The 17,782-nt window shown below is 41.8% G+C and overlaps 1 protein-coding gene across 7 annotated transcripts in view; it reads left to right on the plus strand.

The window, feature by feature from the left end:
- The window catches only part of KALRN (kalirin RhoGEF kinase), a 465,987-nt gene that overhangs the window by 425,186 nt on the left and 23,019 nt on the right, over positions 1 to 17,782 (plus strand). For all 7 annotated transcript variants that reach the window (XM_030952836.1, XM_030952840.1, XM_030952837.1 and 4 more), the window contains 10 exons: positions 316 to 402; positions 1,161 to 1,253; positions 2,324 to 2,374; positions 2,689 to 2,766; positions 3,639 to 3,824; positions 6,938 to 7,109; positions 10,980 to 11,218; positions 12,076 to 12,323; positions 15,525 to 15,648; positions 16,959 to 17,018. In XM_030952836.1, the coding sequence (XP_030808696.1) occupies positions 316 to 402; positions 1,161 to 1,253; positions 2,324 to 2,374; positions 2,689 to 2,766; positions 3,639 to 3,824; positions 6,938 to 7,109; positions 10,980 to 11,218; positions 12,076 to 12,323; positions 15,525 to 15,648; positions 16,959 to 17,018 (1,338 nt within the window). The remainder of the gene's footprint in view (positions 1 to 315; positions 403 to 1,160; positions 1,254 to 2,323; positions 2,375 to 2,688; positions 2,767 to 3,638; positions 3,825 to 6,937; positions 7,110 to 10,979; positions 11,219 to 12,075; positions 12,324 to 15,524; positions 15,649 to 16,958; positions 17,019 to 17,782) is intronic.

The following is a 17,782-nucleotide window of genomic DNA, read 5'->3' on the forward strand; positions in this document are numbered from 1 at the left end:
AGATGCTTGCCAACTGCTAGAATTTACATGTTCATGTGATCTTAGCCAAAGCTTAACTCTGGAGGAAATTTCAGACCTGTCAGTGTGGGTATAACATCTCTCACTGGCCACAACCCAGAAAGCTCCCCTTACCTAAGTGCAGATGTGGAGAACAGAACCAGTTATCAATTTTCTTTCCTGCTTTAGCAAACAAAATCTTTTATTAAACCAAAAATAAGGAAGACCTAGGAGAATATCATAGCAACTTTCTGCCACTTTTTAATACCAGAAGGGTAGCCAATATCTCACTGGGTGCTGTGCCTCTTGCCTTCACAGGAGCGGCGATTGCACATGTACGTGGTGTATTGCCAAAACAAGCCCCGCTCTGAGTATATAGTAGCTGAGTATGAAACGTACTTTGAGGTAAGCACAGCTCAGTGTACATTATTGCTGTTTACAGCTCTGAGTCCAGGTCAAGGAGACCGTTCTGTAACCTGTGGGGTTTGCCTAAAACAAACTCCTGAGGATTTTGGTACTGCACGTGGTGCTGAGGTCTCTGCCATACGGAGAAAGTGTTATTATTTAATTGCTTTCAAATTCTCATATTGTGAATTTCTAATAAAAATTTAATTCAGTACTAACTGTGTGTGGCCCTCAGAGTACCACGAATGCACTAATTTCTGTTCCAAGTAAAACGAGACTTTTAAATCAGTAGTGTACAAAAAACAGGGGAGGTAAAAGCTGTTGGAGCTGGGTGGTGCCTCTCATAAATCCCCAGTAACTCTGTCTGTTTCAAGAAGTCTTCGGGACTAGACACATTTCGATAGTAATGTGAAAGAAGCTTGTTTAACAAGGGAAAGATGTTCTGCAGGACTCACTGGTGAGCTAATCCCCACTGCAGTGGGGAGGGTGACCCTCAGCCCTCGCTGGGCTGCTGGCTCAGCTCAGAGCAGGAGGGATCCTGAGCTTCCCAACGCCTCCCAGCTCAGTCACAGCTTCTACCCAGGCCTTGCCTAAATAGGGTATGCCAGATTTTTAAATCCTCAGAAATTCCCTCTTGCAAACAAAAGATTAAGAACAGACCAACTTTCAGTGGAAATAAGTCTCTGCTGAGACATTTTATCATTTTGTCTGTCTTACTCTGTGATTGTTTGCAGTTGTTTTTAATCCTCTTTTTTTAGGAGGTTCAGCAGGAAATAAGCCAACGGCTGACCATCAGTGACTTTTTGATTAAACCCATTCAAAGAATAACTAAATACCAGCTTCTTCTCAAGGTGAGAGAAAAAATATAATTTGGATTTAACTCTAGTCTGCATGTTGCATTAGATACTGTTATTTTAAATCAGCCTTAGACTTAACTGAGGAATAAATATATCAAATTAGGAGAAAAGAGGTCTGCTCTCTGGGCATGCAGTGACAGAGGCCTGTGGAAAGTGTCCAGAGAGCAGGAGGCCACATCTGTGTGAGTAGTTTGTAATTTAGGATAGTAAACAGATTTTTTTTTAACTTTCTTTTGAAATTTTTTTATGGATGAGTACACTTCAAATAGGACTTTTCTTCCTCTGAAGTTTCAGAGCAAACTTTCGATTTTTTTTTAATTGGAACAAAGATACACAAGTGTACTGCTAAAGTCTGTCTTAGGTGCTGAATGGCATGCTTCTAGTAAATGCTATAGCCTCCATTTCTGAATATCTGTCTCCAAATTAGCTGAAGAAACTTATTTTCAGAATATTCTGTCGTCTTAAAATTTGGGGAGCTCACCACATTTTTTTTTCCCAAGGAGCTTGACCACTCTGGTTTATGCTGATTTATCCATAATGACAATTACTCCACTTTTGAAAATTCATCCCAAGGGGTCTGAAGCCAATATCTAAAATCAGGCACATCTGAGCCCACCCTGTAATCTCCAGCAGCACTGGGGTTTTGACCTGGTTTCTCCTCATTTTTGGACTGTACCCCAGTAGGCTGCTATCAGCCCACGTTTGAGAATTGCACACTAGCAAAGGCACAGTTGTGTGTTCCCCAAAATGCCAAAAGGAAAAGAAAAATCTTAATGTGTGTGTGTTTGTGTGGTCTCGTGGCTTAAGGCAGGGACCAAAGAAGCAATCCCAAGGTCTAACCCCAGCTTTGCCTTTTTTTCTGTGGTCTTCTCAACAACCATCCACGCCCCTTTTCCGTATTTCTAAAGTGGTTATGACATTCAGCAATCTCTCAAGATGAATTAATATTAGCAAGTTTCTTCTCAGAAAATCACATGCTGAATATGTCTTTTCCTTTTGAAACTGGTGACTTTTGTTCTCTCTTCCCTGAAGTGCCTTAATGCAAACCTTTCTGCTTTCTCCAGGACTTCCTGAGGTACAGTGAAAAAGCTGGTCTGGAGTGCTCCGAGATAGAGGTACATTTTCATGCCCTGGACAATAGGGCTAATGGGACTCTGTGTGGAGAAATGAAAACCCCAGTATTCCTTTGACAATAGCTGAAGATCCTGCTGGTATTCTAAATGTGGTATTTCTCTTAGCTTAAATCAGAACTAAAAGATGATGGTGCAGTCCTGCATTTTAGTCCTGCACCATCCTCTTTTAGATATCTATTCATCAGGGCCTTGCCATGAGCACAGCAATTGTGCTATTGAACTTCATTCTTTGACACTGTGCTCTCAGGAGCCCTCTGGTTCTCTTGTAATCATGCAACATCCTTTTTCCTCAACAGAAAGCAGTGGAATTAATGTGCCTTGTACCAAAACGTTGCAATGACATGATGAACCTGGGGCGCCTCCAAGGCTTTGAGGTATGCATTTGCATTCTTCTTATAATAATAACTAGGCAAGGAAAATTACTTTCTCTTTATATGATTGTCTCTACAGTCTACCCAAGCTACTTATCTAATGCTTGTTCTTTTGCAGTGCTGAGCTGCATACTTTGGTGAGGTTTCAGAGGTGGGGGAATGACACACCTCTCACTCTAAACTTGTGACAATTCATATTGTTTCTTCAAAATGTGAGGTCTGTAAAAGCTTCTGCAAGCTTTAATGAGACTTATTATATCTATTACCAGAGCAAAATAAGTGATGAACCAACCTGCCCTGCTTATTAGTAAGGTCACCTGGCATTATTAACATGTTAACAGCTCTCACCAAATTCAACAACATCCAAGACGAGACTTGGGAGTTACAACCACACAGGGTACAGCTTGTGGCTTGTAACTAAGCCAGTGTAGGCTTTGGGGAGAGCTCTTATCTCCAAAATGAATTAAGATTTGTCTTGGTGTCTTATGCACTGCAAACAGGTAGGTCCTGGCCTTTGCACATTCAGAGGTAATGTGTCAGTGACTGCTGGCTTAGGGCATAATGGGGAGCTCTTGGCTGGAGCACTACAGTAACATAATGGGAACAGGATTTGGAATTAAGTGTACAAAACTGTCTGCTTGAGACCTCTTGCTTTTGGTTTTATGTACTCAGTGGCAATGAGAGCAAGGAAAACCTATGTTGTTTGTCTTCAGCTGAGGTCAGGATTGCTGCTTTGTTAACTCAGAGGGGATATGATGTGTCTCAGTGAATGCAGGGCTGCCTGGAAAACTTGGGCTGCATGAAATAGAGCATATCAGCTAGTGGGATCACAGTGGGTCAGGGTTTGTAATGCTGGTGCCTTGTCTGCTTCCCAGGGCAAACTGACAGCTCAAGGCAAGCTGCTGCAGCAGGACACCTTCTACGTGACGGAGCAGGATTCCGGGGTGCAGTCCCGGCCCAAGGAGCGCAGGGTGTTTCTCTTTGAGCAAATAGTTATCTTCAGTGAGCTCCTTAGAAAAGGATCTCTAACTCCAGGCTACATGTTCAAGAAGAGCATAAAGGTAAGAAATGCAGAGGGAGAAGCATATTCTGTTTGATGGCCATGTAAGGTTGATCCTGTCGTAGGGGACAGCAATGTGCAGAAAACATTTGCATTTACCTTTCAGTGGATCAGAAACTGCTTGAGACCATCTCTAAGTAGACCACTGGGTGTCTAAATTTATTGGGTAATTTTTACAAGGAACACAGCCAGAGCAGATCCTCTATCATTCATAGCTCTGATTTAGCAAATACTGCTACCAAACCTGCAGGAGTCAAAGGACATTTACAATAGTCACTTTTATGCATGATCATAAAAGGTAAATGAAGGTACAGTAGTCAAAGGACATTTACAATAGTTGCTTTTATGCATGATCATAAAAGGTAAATGAAGATACAGTACCCAAAACAGTCATTTTAGGCCAAACTGTAAGTCAGTACCAACCCTTTAATACGATATTTCTGGAAATACTCTCCCTAATTTGGGTGAGGGCTCTTAGTACAAATTTGGATGTTGCAAGAATGTTTCAAAGACAAATAAAACCACACATAATTCTAAAAATACAGCTGTGAGGAATTACAAAACCAGATAAACTATAAAGAGAGTTTTGAGAAATTATTTTTGGTTTTAAATAATCTGTCCAGATTACAGGGCTGGGGCTAAAAGTAAAAACTGAAAGTAACCAGTGGAAATACTTCTTTGTTTAACAAATGCAAAGTTAACCTGTGAAATGGTCAGTGAAAGTGAATGAGTGCTGCACATCTCCTGGTAGAACAGCCTTTGCTGTGCCTGCAGAAAGAGCAAAATCACTGATTCATTTGAATTTCTGGGTCATTCAAAGCTGAGAAACCAGTCTGGCACTGATTTCCTTTTCAAAGATACAGGTTAAGAGACATGGGGGAATGCATTTTGTTTGCTCTGAGTTTTAAATGGTGCATTAATGTGAAATAGAAGAGAACACTATCAGCTGAAATAATGCATATTAACATATATAACTAAACAAATTATGGTAAACAGCATATTTACTGAAATGAGGTTGTCTTCTTGGCTGATGGAAACAGCAGCATTTACTGAAAAGCCTATATCCATTTGCAAGTCAGTGTATTTTATAGTTTCTAACCAAATAATAGGCCATCAAGGGAAAACCCAAAGTGTACAAATAAACAATCATCTTCATTTAGATGATCAGCTTTGATTTTATCTTTTTTGCTGATTTAAATCATTATTAAAATTGGAGATGGAAATAGTATGAATCATTTTTACTTCAGTTTATTGTATATATAACAATGAGGCTTTTATCTGCAGGAAACAATTCCTGAATTGTATATTGTAGATAAAGAGAGAAAAATAAATCTCTCCTAATGTCAATAAAATTAGCTTGCCTCGAGGGTATGAGTTGCTTTTCTAGTTACACAGCCTACGAAAGGAATGCTGTTCCCACTGCCTGAGTTTAAAATTTTTGTATGATAATTTTCCAACCCCTTTTCTTCTGCTTGGCAAACAGCTCATTCTCCTGTTGAGTGTCTCCTGCAAGTGTGGGATCTCCTGTGGCTCCATGTGTGTCTCCCCCACCTCAGCATGGAGCTTGTGTGCCAGCAGCTCTCACACCCTCCCTCCCAGCCCCCACTTGAGCTTCTCAGTGCTTTTGCATCTGTCTGTTTCCCAGAGGGAGGAGCTGTGGCTCTCAGTGGAGCAGGACCTTCCCCTGCCTCCCTGGGCCCTGAGCATCCCCACCTCACAGCGGGGCCTCCACCTGAGCCAGCACCACAGATCCCATTTCTTTCCTCTGTCACAGCCACAGAGCAAAGAGTGCATATGACTTCAAATGCAGCTGTTCTGGTCTGTCAGCAAGATGAGACTCACAGATGTTGTTCTCCGAGGTCTGTCACCCTCAAACTGTGACAGAAGCTTCAGCATCTTGTCCTGCATTAGCAAAGAACCCTTTTTTACACAATCAGGTCCTTAGTGTTGAGAAATTTCACATCCCTTCTCAGATACCGCTCAGTTGGATACCTTTCAGGCTCACAAAATACCAAAGTGGAAGCCTTGATGAATGCATCTCCCTGAGACACAAATAGGGGGTTTGGGACTCTACACATCTTTTACCTGGAGTCATACCAGTGTTGGTTTGGCTATCAACCAGAGGAAAATGAGCTCAGATCAGGAGCAAGAGCACTGTCCATGCTCACCTGTGTGTCCTTGTCCTTGTCCTTTCATGTCCTCATGTCAGGGGAGTTCCTGCTTGTCACTGAACTTCACAGGGACCCCCAGGAGCAAAGGAAGATGCTAATTCCATCTTCCAGTTTGAATGCTGAACAATATTCTGATGTGGAGTGGATTTCCATACCTTGACAGATACTCAGAGCAATTAGAGATGGATTTCTTCTAGGGGACATTACTGCCTTGGTCTTCAGAGCTGTCTGCTTTTGAAGACACTCCCTCTCTTGTTTTTTTGGGAGGCTATGCCAACTTATTCTTGTTTACTACTCTAAGTATCTCAGGAAAAGCTGAAGTTATGAGTACACTTAAAACAGAAGCCTCCCAAGGGCAGGACAGCAGCCAAAATTCCCATCCATATGATTTCCAGAAAGAGTATCTGTGACTAGAGTCAAGTGAAGTGATTACACACAGATGACTCTAATCTGCTAGAAATAAGATCTGTTGGAGCATCACAGGAGAATGCTCTTTTTTTCATTATATCCCTGTGCACAGTCTGTTCCATTTTTAAAATGCTCTAATGACTGAGACTTTCTTATCACAGGACAAGAAATATAAACACTTATTTAAATTGGAGGAATGATAGACTTTATTAACATATTAATAGGAACATTTTTGTCTGTTTATGGGTTTCAGTAAATTTAAAGGACATCAGTCAGGTTCTGTGTTACTTAAAATAGAAGTTGTAATTCAAGACAAGGCGGGTGGAGGTCTGGTACATCTGTCAGAGCTTTATTAAGCATCATATTTAAGATTTAGATTTTTCTGGGTATATCTACATGAGACTGATTCTTCTTATTATGATCTAACGGTTTGTTATTGCACTTAATTATTTTCAGGAACATTTCACAACAGTTTTGATTCTTGTGTAATGTTAGCTCGTGCTCCCTGTTAAATGCTTACCTTGGCTTGTTTCAGATGAACTACCTTATCATTGAAGAAAACGTGGACAATGATCCCTGCAAGTTTGCTCTAATGAGCCGGGAAACATCAGAGAGAGTCATTTTGCAGGCAGCTAATCCAGAAATTAAACAAGCTTGGGTACAGGACATCAACCAGGTCCTGGACACACAGCGTGATTTCCTGAATGGTATGTACATGGTCTTTGCTCTGTTTCCCAAACTTTAATGCTAAATAGGATTTAGAATCTTCTTGTCCTTGTTTCTTCTGTGAGAAAATCATTGAGCCACTTCTGCATGTGTCCCTTAGGCTCATGTTCCTCAGGCCCCTCCGTGGGTGATGCTTTTGTACCGGGGTTTGCAGGGCTCTGTCACCTGTTGCTTTCCATTGTACAGTGAGATTTTAAATCTGAAGCCAGGTTTCCACTGTGTCTACACAGTATCTCTCATTTACTCAGAGCAAGGTTTATCCCCAGGAGCCTCCTGTTAGACATCCCTGTGTGCTACCAGCTGAGGATGTGAGGTGGGATGAAAGCTGCCCCACCATGCACCTCCCTACAGGTCCCAGCTCTGCAGGGCTGCAGCAGCTTTCAATTTAAAAAAACAAAAAAAAGGAAAGAGCAAGGAGGCAAGGGCATCCTTCTCCTAGGAACCATGGGAGCTGTGCATGAAAAGGGGCCTTTCCAAAGTATCAGCTTTGCTGTAGAAATTGATCTGAGGCGGTCTGAAATAATATTTCAAATTAAAGCTATGTTTCAAAAAAAAAACTCTCAAAAACAAGACACACACACAGCCAACAAAAGTGTGTCATTTGAAAATACAGAGGAATCAAATTCAGTTAACAATTTCAGCTTGTTCCTGGTCCTGAGTGGATAAGGGTAAGAGAAGGGAACAGGACAAGACAAAGAATCTAAAAATAGTACCTCTTTTGTTTGTTTGGAAGCAACAAAGTAGCTCTGGATGCCTCCAAGGTTGCTTTGCACTATTCATTGCATAAGAGCTTATTTTATAGAGCTTATATTAGAATTCTATATTCAATAGCTTAATACATGTTCAATAATAAAACATATTTGCTTGAATCAAGATGTTTGGGCTTGGCACAATATGTTAGGTTTTGTGGTTTTTTTAGGGGAGTGAGTTTGGTTTTGTGGATTTTTTTGCAGCAAAATAGAGGTTCTTTCTTCAGATCACATCAAAGGTCCCCTTTTCTTCAGTGTGGAGGTTTTAAAAATTTTAATTCAGCTTAATTTTACTTTTCAGAAGTTAACTGGGAAGGGGTTACTGGGAAGCAAAAGTTGTTTGTGACAGTTCAGAATCTATGGCTGAGCTGAGAAAGGAAATGTATTTCACCCATGATGCCACAACTTGATACTGGGTTTTTGTGACTTGGAATAGAAATGGCCTCATACAACCATGGCAAAATGATTCCTTAAATACCCTGGTGATGAAGAGTCCAAGTGCTTCATTTTGACCAGTTGGTATCAAAACTTGATAGGTTTATGGCATGCAGTTTGCTTTGGAATTATTGGAATAAAAATAAGTTGCACTAATAGCTGCAGACTTTTTTTTTAAAGCCTTGTGACAGCTCTGCAGGCACTAATGCAGGGTTTTTCTGTCCCTTCCATATCTTTCTTGCTTGCTCTTTTTATTTTTTAAGTATTTCATCTTATTTTCGCAGGACTTACTGCCCTGTGAGCCTCTCTTTCTACTGAGACATCTTCACAGCCCCTATTCAGCCTATCTTCTATGAGGCCTGCAAGCAATTTGATGGGTTAGGAACATAATCATCACTATCTCTAAAGCCAAAGTAAAAATAGATTTCTATTAAAACACAAGCTTAAGGATTTACCTTAAAACTATAAATAAGATCCAAGAAAATGATACTGTATCTAGTAGAGCCTGTCCAGTCCAGAATATTTTAAGTGGCTTTTAGAATGTAATCTTATTAGGGCTGCCTAATCTTTAAATATGTTCTTTAGCTTTGCATTTCATTAAAGCAGATGTTTTCTGTCCTTAAAATCATATTAAATCCACACTGAGCCAATGCTGTGTAAACTTAATAACAAAATATTCCCCTTGAGTTCTTGCCCAAGCTGTCTCTGATTTTTCTCTCTTCACCAGGGAAGTCCTAAAGAGTTGGGGCTGTGTACAATGCAGGGGATTTGCATCTAAACTTCATTAATGTAAAAATGTTAAATTCAAGTTTTTCATTTTTTCAATGGAAAAGTAAAAGCTGCTAAACTTGAGAAACAGGCTGTGCATCAAATGATGGGCTGTTGTCATTGTTCTTTAAGAAGCAAGTGTAACAAAAGTCTGTCACTGCTGGACACGTTTCATAAGGAAAATTCCATCCATCTGTACTTTCTTTAATCATGTTTTGTGGGGGGAATTTGAGAGAGGAAGAGAGCATGCAAGTAGATAGACACTGACTTTTGCCAGAAGCTCCTAAGAATACTGACAGATGTTGAACTGGAGGCTGGAAGCCAGGCATCACTGTGATAGTGCATGGTGGAATTAGCACTCAGAAATGGACACTCAGCTAAGTACCCTTTAAAAGTACTGGGTACAGTAGATTGTTTCAAGATAGATTGAGGAGTATCCATTCAGATCTTACTGATAACTACCTTGCAGCCTTATTTACTGTATACAGGAGAAAAATGTCACTCTCAAAATCATTGTCAAAGTTCTCCCCAGCCTTCCTTGCCCTCTGTAGCTGGTCTGCAGCAGGACCAAACCATTTTCAGCTGCAGCTGAGGTAAGCAAGTGAAACTGGCAGTCACTGTGGCATAAATACAATCTGCTTTTGTGACCAGGGTCAGGTTTTAGAGACAAGTAATCTTCCAGATTGCTACAGATCTGTGTCTGTGTCCTTTTGAAGATAATGGTGATCTGGCATCCTCCTTGATTGATTTTTTCCCAGTCATTTGTTCTTTAGTGATTTCTTGAGTTGTCCTGCCTTTCTCTGGAAGGGGAATGCTAGAGAGTGTGCTGTATGGTGCTGAGCTTTTCTGTTTTTCTTTCCTTTTCATTTTGTTGGGAAATACATTCCTTCTGTTGTGGTTCCCTGGTGGGGCTGATGCTGTGACATTATGTCCTCTGTCTGCCCCTTGCTAGACTAGTCTCTCTGCATTCCAGTAGGTTTAGTCTGATGCATGTACACAGTATTAACAGACTATAAATCATCATCAACATGACATGCAAAAAACCAAGCCCATAGGTCTGGGACTGGTAGCCTGAGCCCAGCAAATCTGCCCACTGTGAGTCCCAGCCCTGATCCCTTCTCCTCCAAACATAACAGATTATTTATTTCTTTATGGTCTGGAATTTTGTCCTACGATTTCCCAGTGCAAGCTCTCTCCATGACTATAAAATCTACTCTCACAAGCAGACTTTATTTTTTATGGCTTATGAAGCTGTTTAGTGTTGCCTGTTGGGTGTTTTCTGGAGAGGTTTGGACTGCTGGGATGAATGTCTTGGTGCCATCTATACTTCCTGACTTGCTGGCCAGTTCCAGCAGTTTCCTTGAACCAAAGCAGTTCATGTAGAAAGCACATTGAGAGCCAAGTTGCAGTGCATCACGTCCAAAGAGTTTTTAATAGTCACACTTTCTTGGGAATATGCAAATGAGACTTAGAGGTCTTGACCTGTGTTTTCTGATGTTAGCAAAATTCACTGCAAATGTGCTGTGTGCCTCTTAGTCAGGCTTTCATTTATTTTGACTACAGGATGTGATGAATTTGTGCAATTTCAAAGAAAATGAATGCAATTATGTATGCTGTCAATGGCAAACATTTTAGCCTGCTCACTGTGTAGGTCAGAGAAGCTGTTCTTCACATCAGCCTGGAGCACTGTGTTCAGTCCATGCACAGCACAGTGTGAAGTGCTTGTGTCCTGTCCGGCCATGAACACACCATGTGCTTCCATGGGCGGCATCTCCTGTTCCTGTTTGGTTTGCAGCGTATGAGTCTGTTGTGTTTGAACCATCCCACCTGCTGGAACACCTCTGCAGCCCCTGGCAGTGCTGTTGGGAGCAGGTGGCTGACTCCTGTCCTCTCTTGCAGCGCTGCAGTCGCCCATCGAGTACCAACGCAAGGAGAACAGCTCGGCGGTGCTGCGGCCCCAGGCTGGCAGGGTGCCCCAGCCCAACACCAGGCCCCATTCCTCTATTCCAGTGGGGTCTGAGAAGCCTTTGAAGGCTACAAGCCGTAACCCATCTCTCCCACCCCTGAAGATATCTACCTCCAATGGCAGCACAGGGTATGAGCACTCACAGCCCGGAGACAAGTATGAACAAAGCAAGGTACTGAGCTCATCTAATAAAACATGATCTCACAGCCCATTCCTTGTGCCACAGGTGATCCATGATGTTATCTTTAATTAGCAGCTAACCAGGTCAACAGGAATCGACATACTGAAGCAATGGGGTAACATGTGATTTAGGATTAAACAGCAAAAGCCCTGGCATCCACATGGATGACACTTCATCTGGGAAACAGAGACAGAGCCTGACCCTTAAGCACTGATCTCGATGTTTTTCAGGGCACTGTGCTTGCAGATCTGGTGAACTAGATATCCATTTCCAGTACTGGCAGAAGTAATATTCAGGCTTCTCTGATAGCCATTAACCACCTATTCCTGAAAAAGTCTGTGGTAGGGAAGAGCTTAGACCTTTTCCCACATAACAGCTCACAGGGTGCCAGCTAAAGGTATAATTGGGGTACCGGTGTGCTGCACACAAACCACCAAAGAGTCAGTGGCCACCAACCGTGTTTGGACCCTGCTGCTGTCTGAGGTTGACCAAAGCCTCTTTCCATCTGACCTATATTTAACTGTGAGTATTCACTCAGCTTCATTTGTCTTTCTCCCCATTTGGCTCAGCACAGACCATTCATCTGTGACACCCCCGCAGATGAGAACACCCAGGGACACAGTCATGAGCAGCTTTGAAGTCTGATGTGAAATAGGAGACTGGTTTGTATTAGGTTACTGCCACCTTTCAGATCTTTAAAATCCTTTTCTGCCAATGTGAACTTCCAAGTATTTTGTGTCCTTTTCCCTGGTCTGGTTAGCCTGAACATGAAGTAGTGGGACTGCTGCCAGAAAGGGCAGGTTCCTCCGCGCCGGCCGCTCACGGGTTTGTGTTGTGTCCGTTTGCAGACTGATTTGGGAGGGTGCAATGGGACCTCTTCCATGGTGGTGATTAAAGATTACTATGCACTGAAGGAGGATGAGATCTGTGTGAATCAAGGAGAGGTGGTTCAGATCCTTGCTATCAACCAGCAGAACATGTTCCTGGTGTACCAGCCTGCAAGCGACCACTCTCCAGCTGCTGAAGGATGGATCCCTGGCAGTATCTTGGCTCCCCTCCCTAAATCCACTACAGATAATAGCGATGGAAGCATCAAGTAAGTGCCCTATTGGCTTCGCTGGGAGCACTGTGTGGATTTTTTGAGGAAAATAAAATAAATGAATAAAAATAAACAAACCCAAATGGTAGGGAAATCCTGCTGATTTTTATCTACAGTGCCATTGGAACAAGCTGAGTGGTCAATCCGCAGCGTCGGGCAGCCATGGTGGATAGCTCGGGTTTTGCTTATTTTCATTTTGTGGGATTTTGTTTATACTTTGGAGAGAAATAAAACCATAGATGGTTAAAGATATGCTTTACGTGACACCATTTTACACCAACATGGACCTGCTTGGACTGGACTTATATTTATGTTGTATTAAGTTACTAATCTATATATTGGTTATAACAGCATCTAGATAAAAAAAAATCAAACACAAAAATCCAGACTCTGTGTTGGACTGAGGTTTGCTTCTCAAGGAGGAGAGATTTTGTTGTCTATGGCAATTTCCTTGTACAGCTTGTATCTTCTTTTTTTTTTCATTTGTTTTGGGTTTTTTTCTGTTTGCAGTAACTTTTGTAATATATTTTTTGGTTTGCAAGACCCCCATCCAAGTACATTCCTGTAAAAAGTATTTTGCACTATTTAAAAGAAAAGAAACTCACATTGATGAAGTCAGGTTGTGCAATATAATGAATAGTCGCAATGTTCATCATTGTACCTGTAATGTAACTAATTTTAAATGTACTATTTTAAATATGTAAAATAAATTTTCACTATGAGCATGTTTTAATGAGGTAAAAGAATTAGTTTGACCCTTTTTTTTTGTTTGATTTTGTTTTGTTTTGATTTTAATTTTGTTTATAATATTTTGTTGCTTATTTAACAAATGTGTGGATATATATTTTTCTTTTCTGATTTTTAGAAATTTGTCAGTCTGAAATGACTAATGCAAGGAAGTGGTTTTTTGGTATTAAATACAGAAGGTACAACCCTCTTTTCAGTAATACCTGTTGATTTCTTTTAACATCTAAAATGACTAGATGGTAATGCATGACGTATGCTACAAATTGTGTTACCTTACACAAATACCTCGAGGCGCAGAATTGAACACGAGAAAAGATTTTGTGACAGATTCACTAAAAATAATAACTTGATCTCTGGTGCCATTTCAGTTAAGAGAAATGATGACTTTACCTGTCAGTCAGTAATGAATGCTACCTGGAATTGCATGTTAAGCCAAAGGAATTGCTTGGCACATCTCTTGCACATCTGCTACAGCCATTCCCGGGTTCCTCTCTAGCCACAATTTGCAACCACGTGCCCTTAGAATCGTCCACGGTACCAGACTCCTGGTGAAGACTGATTTCATGGCAGCTGTACAGTAAAATTCTGCATCAAATTCTGTAGGCAGATGAATTGTGGCCAGGAAGGTGTAACAAAATTGAAAGACACATGAATTGCACTTCTTTCTTTCTCACTGCAGTGTGATTTAAAGTCCTAAGGGATGTTTTTGAGAGTCAAACTGCTAAAACAACCCTGAAAACAAAAAGATGCTTGAATAATAGGAATCCTATGAGTGAAAAACAACCTGGAGCTGTGCTATCTTCAACCCTATCTGGTCTGCCAGATCACAGTGACTACTTAGTTTAAGTAATAAAGCTGTTTCTTCTGTGGCAAATACAAAATATACGGTTGATCCAGCAGTGCTGGCACCATGAATTATTCACCTATATTCATTATATAGATCAGAGAGCCCCATCTGCCATGTTCTTATATATCCTAAAGGAAAACGTAACAGTCCTGAAGTGTTGGATAACTTCCCCTGCTGTGCAGTTCACATTTGACCTTGTCCAGAAACACCCAAATACCAGTCAGCACTTAGTGCCTGTCTGAGCCGTGCAGGGTGCTCTGGTGCTCCCTGTGCTCAGACACGACTACCCTTACAGGCTGAGTTAGTGCAGACTCTAATCCTGGTTGCAAAAACAGTTGTCATGCCCCGGTTCAGTCTGGTGGGTGTGGCAGGGTTTGCTTGTTCTTTACCTGAGCTATTGTACAGCTCCCATCAGGTGCTGAGGGAAGAGCAGGAAGCGCGTAGGAGGCAGCCGCAGTGTTCATGGGGGAGCGTCAGCTGTGTGGGGCATCCTTTGGGTCCTACCTTGCTAACATACTGCGTTTTATTGGCATCACAGGTGATCCCTGGATTTCATACAACTTCCTTTGTAAAATGTGTCAAGGTACTGTAGACGTGACATGTGCCAAACATTGGGCTTAAACATGCAAATCAAATTTGCATGACTTAAAGGTGGGCAGATGCTTTGAACCTGGATCCCAGCTCATCACACTGCTGTTTTGAGAGCTTTATGCTTTGGACAACATACCCCTCCCCAAATTCCCCCCCAACCTGTCCACTATTTTAACCAAATGAAACCCATATCAAGAACTGGTTTGATTTTTTCTTATGTCTGCTTTGATATGCAATTCTCTTGTCAACACAGCATTGCTCTTACAATGGTGGATACTGTTCTTTTTTTATTTTTTTCCAAGAATAAGGTCATAGGAGCAGTAATAAAGGGTGAAAAATTTACTGGAAATGGTGCCTGCTTTAATGCTAGCCAGAAGCCATGGCTGACTGATGTCCTCTTTAACTGGATTGGCAAAGTCAAACGGGAAATTCTTGGTCTTGAGAGACACAGCAGAACTTGTCATTCTAGGAAATTACTTATCTCTTGGAAAATTAATAACACAGTTCCAATTTATTGAGCTGTTTGTGTTCTGAGCACATGTAGTTAGCAACAACTTGAATTTCTTAATTTTTTAAAGTTTATTATGCTGACTAATCTATTAAAACCATCCTTGCATATTTATATTTGTTACACTACTTTCAACCAATGAGACTTGGGTTGGTCTTTTAAATGTAGCAAAATTAAAATAAATTTCTGTTTGTGGCAATGCAAGACAAAGTCCCTGAAACCAGATGACCAAGTTTGAGTTGCCTGTGCTTCCATCATGGACATTTTTTTCCTGCTCCATGCACTTGAACAGCAAGCGTGGCACAACATCTGCTTTGCAGAACTCTTTGGTTTGGTTTTAACTTCAGCTCTCATTGCTGAGATTGAGACAGGCATATTGCCTGCCAGTGGCTTTCACCTTCTAGGGAATTGCAGTAATTGCAAATGTGGATGCTGGTTCCCCTTTCCAAAACCTTTCTTCCTGCTATGATTTGCCATTTGATTGCTGCGTTTTTTGGTACAACAGGAAGTCATGTTCATGGCATACCCTGCGCATGAGAAAGCGGGCGGAAAAGGAGAGCAGTGGCAAAAATGAAGCCAATGGGCCTCGTAAATCCAAGGATATTCTGGGGAACAAAGTCTCTGTTAAAGTGAGTAAGGCCATCTGAAAGCTCTGTGCTGCTCTCCTGCTTCCCATCCTTTCCACCCCCTGTAGCATCCTCTCCTGAGAGAGGGAGGGGGTGGCAATTTTGAGTTTGGGTTTTGGTTTTTTTGTTGTTTTGTTTTGATTTTTTTTCAACTTCAGTTATCTTTTTTTGGTCCTTTTTTGTAGTATCCATTTTTAGCAGGATTTTTGCATGCAAGATAAAATGCAGTCTTTGTTTTTTGTTTTCTTTTTCCTGGCATCCCACATGCAAGTAAGTAATCTTCATTAAGAAACCCAACTATATACATGGTTAAGTAACTTAAAATTTGGACATTAGTGATTTACTGACCTCTGCTCTACTTCATCAGAGCAGCTGCAGCAGTGAGAAAGCCACTGGGTGAACCAGTGGCCTTGCTAATGAGTTTTCTTTAGGTCAGTATTTCACCAGATGTTAAGATAAGGGCTTCCCAGACTGGGGATTCTTAAGGTTTCTGGTCTAGGGAGATGGTCTCAATGACCTTTTTTCTTTCCATGTTATCAGACAGGGCAGAGATGCTGACTCTGTCTTGCCAGGAGAAGGTCTCGTGTGTGTGCGTGTGCGTCTGTGTGTGTCTGTGTGTCTGCGTCTCTCTCTCTTTCTCTGAGATCTCCCAGTATGGAAAAGTTTGAGAACTGTGGGGTTAAGCTCCATCTTCTGCTCTGGGTGCCTGACTACTGTGCTCCAACTCAGAGGATCCACCCCTATAAACCGACCATGAGGCCTGCTCAGGACTAATCTGGGGCTTTCCCTCCCAACAGAGGCAAGCAAACACTTGTTGTGATTTTGACACAACCAAAGTCCAGACTTGATGCAGGAAAGCACTTGAGCATGTCCTTTGGATCCACCCCTCTCCAGGAGAGTCCATGATGAAGTGTTTTCCTTTGCAGAGGCTTTCTGCCCTACAAGCCTGGTGCAATAGCCCTGGCATGTGCAAAGGGAGGAGCCTTGACACTGCATCCCTCTGGATGAGGAAGCACTGGGTCTGAGGGAAGCACTGCTCCAGCATGGTGGCACAGTTCTTCCTCCTCTTGCTTCCTCCTTGTTTTCACTACCTGAATGAATTGCAGAATCACTGCTGCTTCTCTGGCAAAAGCATGTCTTTGCCTTTGCTTCCCTTTTTTTGTTGTCAGTTTGTTTTTTGTTTGTGTTTCAGGAGTATTTTCCCTACTGTTACCCATTTCCATGCTGCTCACAAATGTGCTGCTCTGCCCTGACTAACCAATCTCTTATCTAATCTCTTGTTCTCTTTCTTCCTCTTCATGCTGCCAAACAAGGAGACAAACAGCTCAGAGGAATCAGAGTGTGATGACCTTGACCCCAATACTAGTATGGAGGTAGAGACAATCATCCTTGTGATTATTTTTTCTCAAAAACGTGTGTCCGTTTTGAAATGCCTTTGCTGCAAGGGGAGTTGATGGGTCTGTATTGCTTGCAGACGTGTGTGCCAATTTAGTGTGAGTCAAAAAAAGTGTCAGTTCTGGTTTTGCCAAGCTTTGAACTGGAGTTTGGCCTTCCTTCCTTTTTAGTGGGAGCAGTGGAGGAAGCTCAGTAACAAGCTCCTACTGAGCTGGAGGCTCACACAGCCACCCTCAGCCTCTGCTGCCCACCTGAGACCTCATTCCAACAATAATGCAAGTGTGTCAGCTGCTGATAAATGCAGCATCTTTCTATATTAAAAACACCCTTTGCCCTGGCAATATACACTTGAGCTGCCAGTCAGGCCAAATGTTGTGGTACCACAACCAGCATTTTGTCTAGAAAATCAGAAAATACAACATTTCCCTTTTCTCTTAGCAGAGTGGGGATTGCATTTCTGCCAAGGTACTGAAGGAGAGTGGTAAAACCAGTTGTGTGAATGTCCCTGTGTCTCAGGGAAGGCTGATGCAGATCGGTGGACCCAAATGCTCCATTATGCCACTGTTTTTCCATTGTGAAACCATCAGTTCTAGTGGAATGCCTTGTTGAGAGAGCCTAAGAGAGCTTAAATCATTAGGAGTTGTGTGTCTAATTCTCCTCATTTAAGATCTAGCAGAATCCTTGGGGTTTTTTAATCCTGTTTATAGTGACCACACAAAGCATTTCTATGCATTTTTCCAAG

Source organism: Camarhynchus parvulus, chromosome 7 (assembly GCF_901933205.1).
Source record: "Camarhynchus parvulus chromosome 7, STF_HiC, whole genome shotgun sequence".
NCBI lineage: Eukaryota > Metazoa > Chordata > Aves > Passeriformes > Thraupidae > Camarhynchus > Camarhynchus parvulus.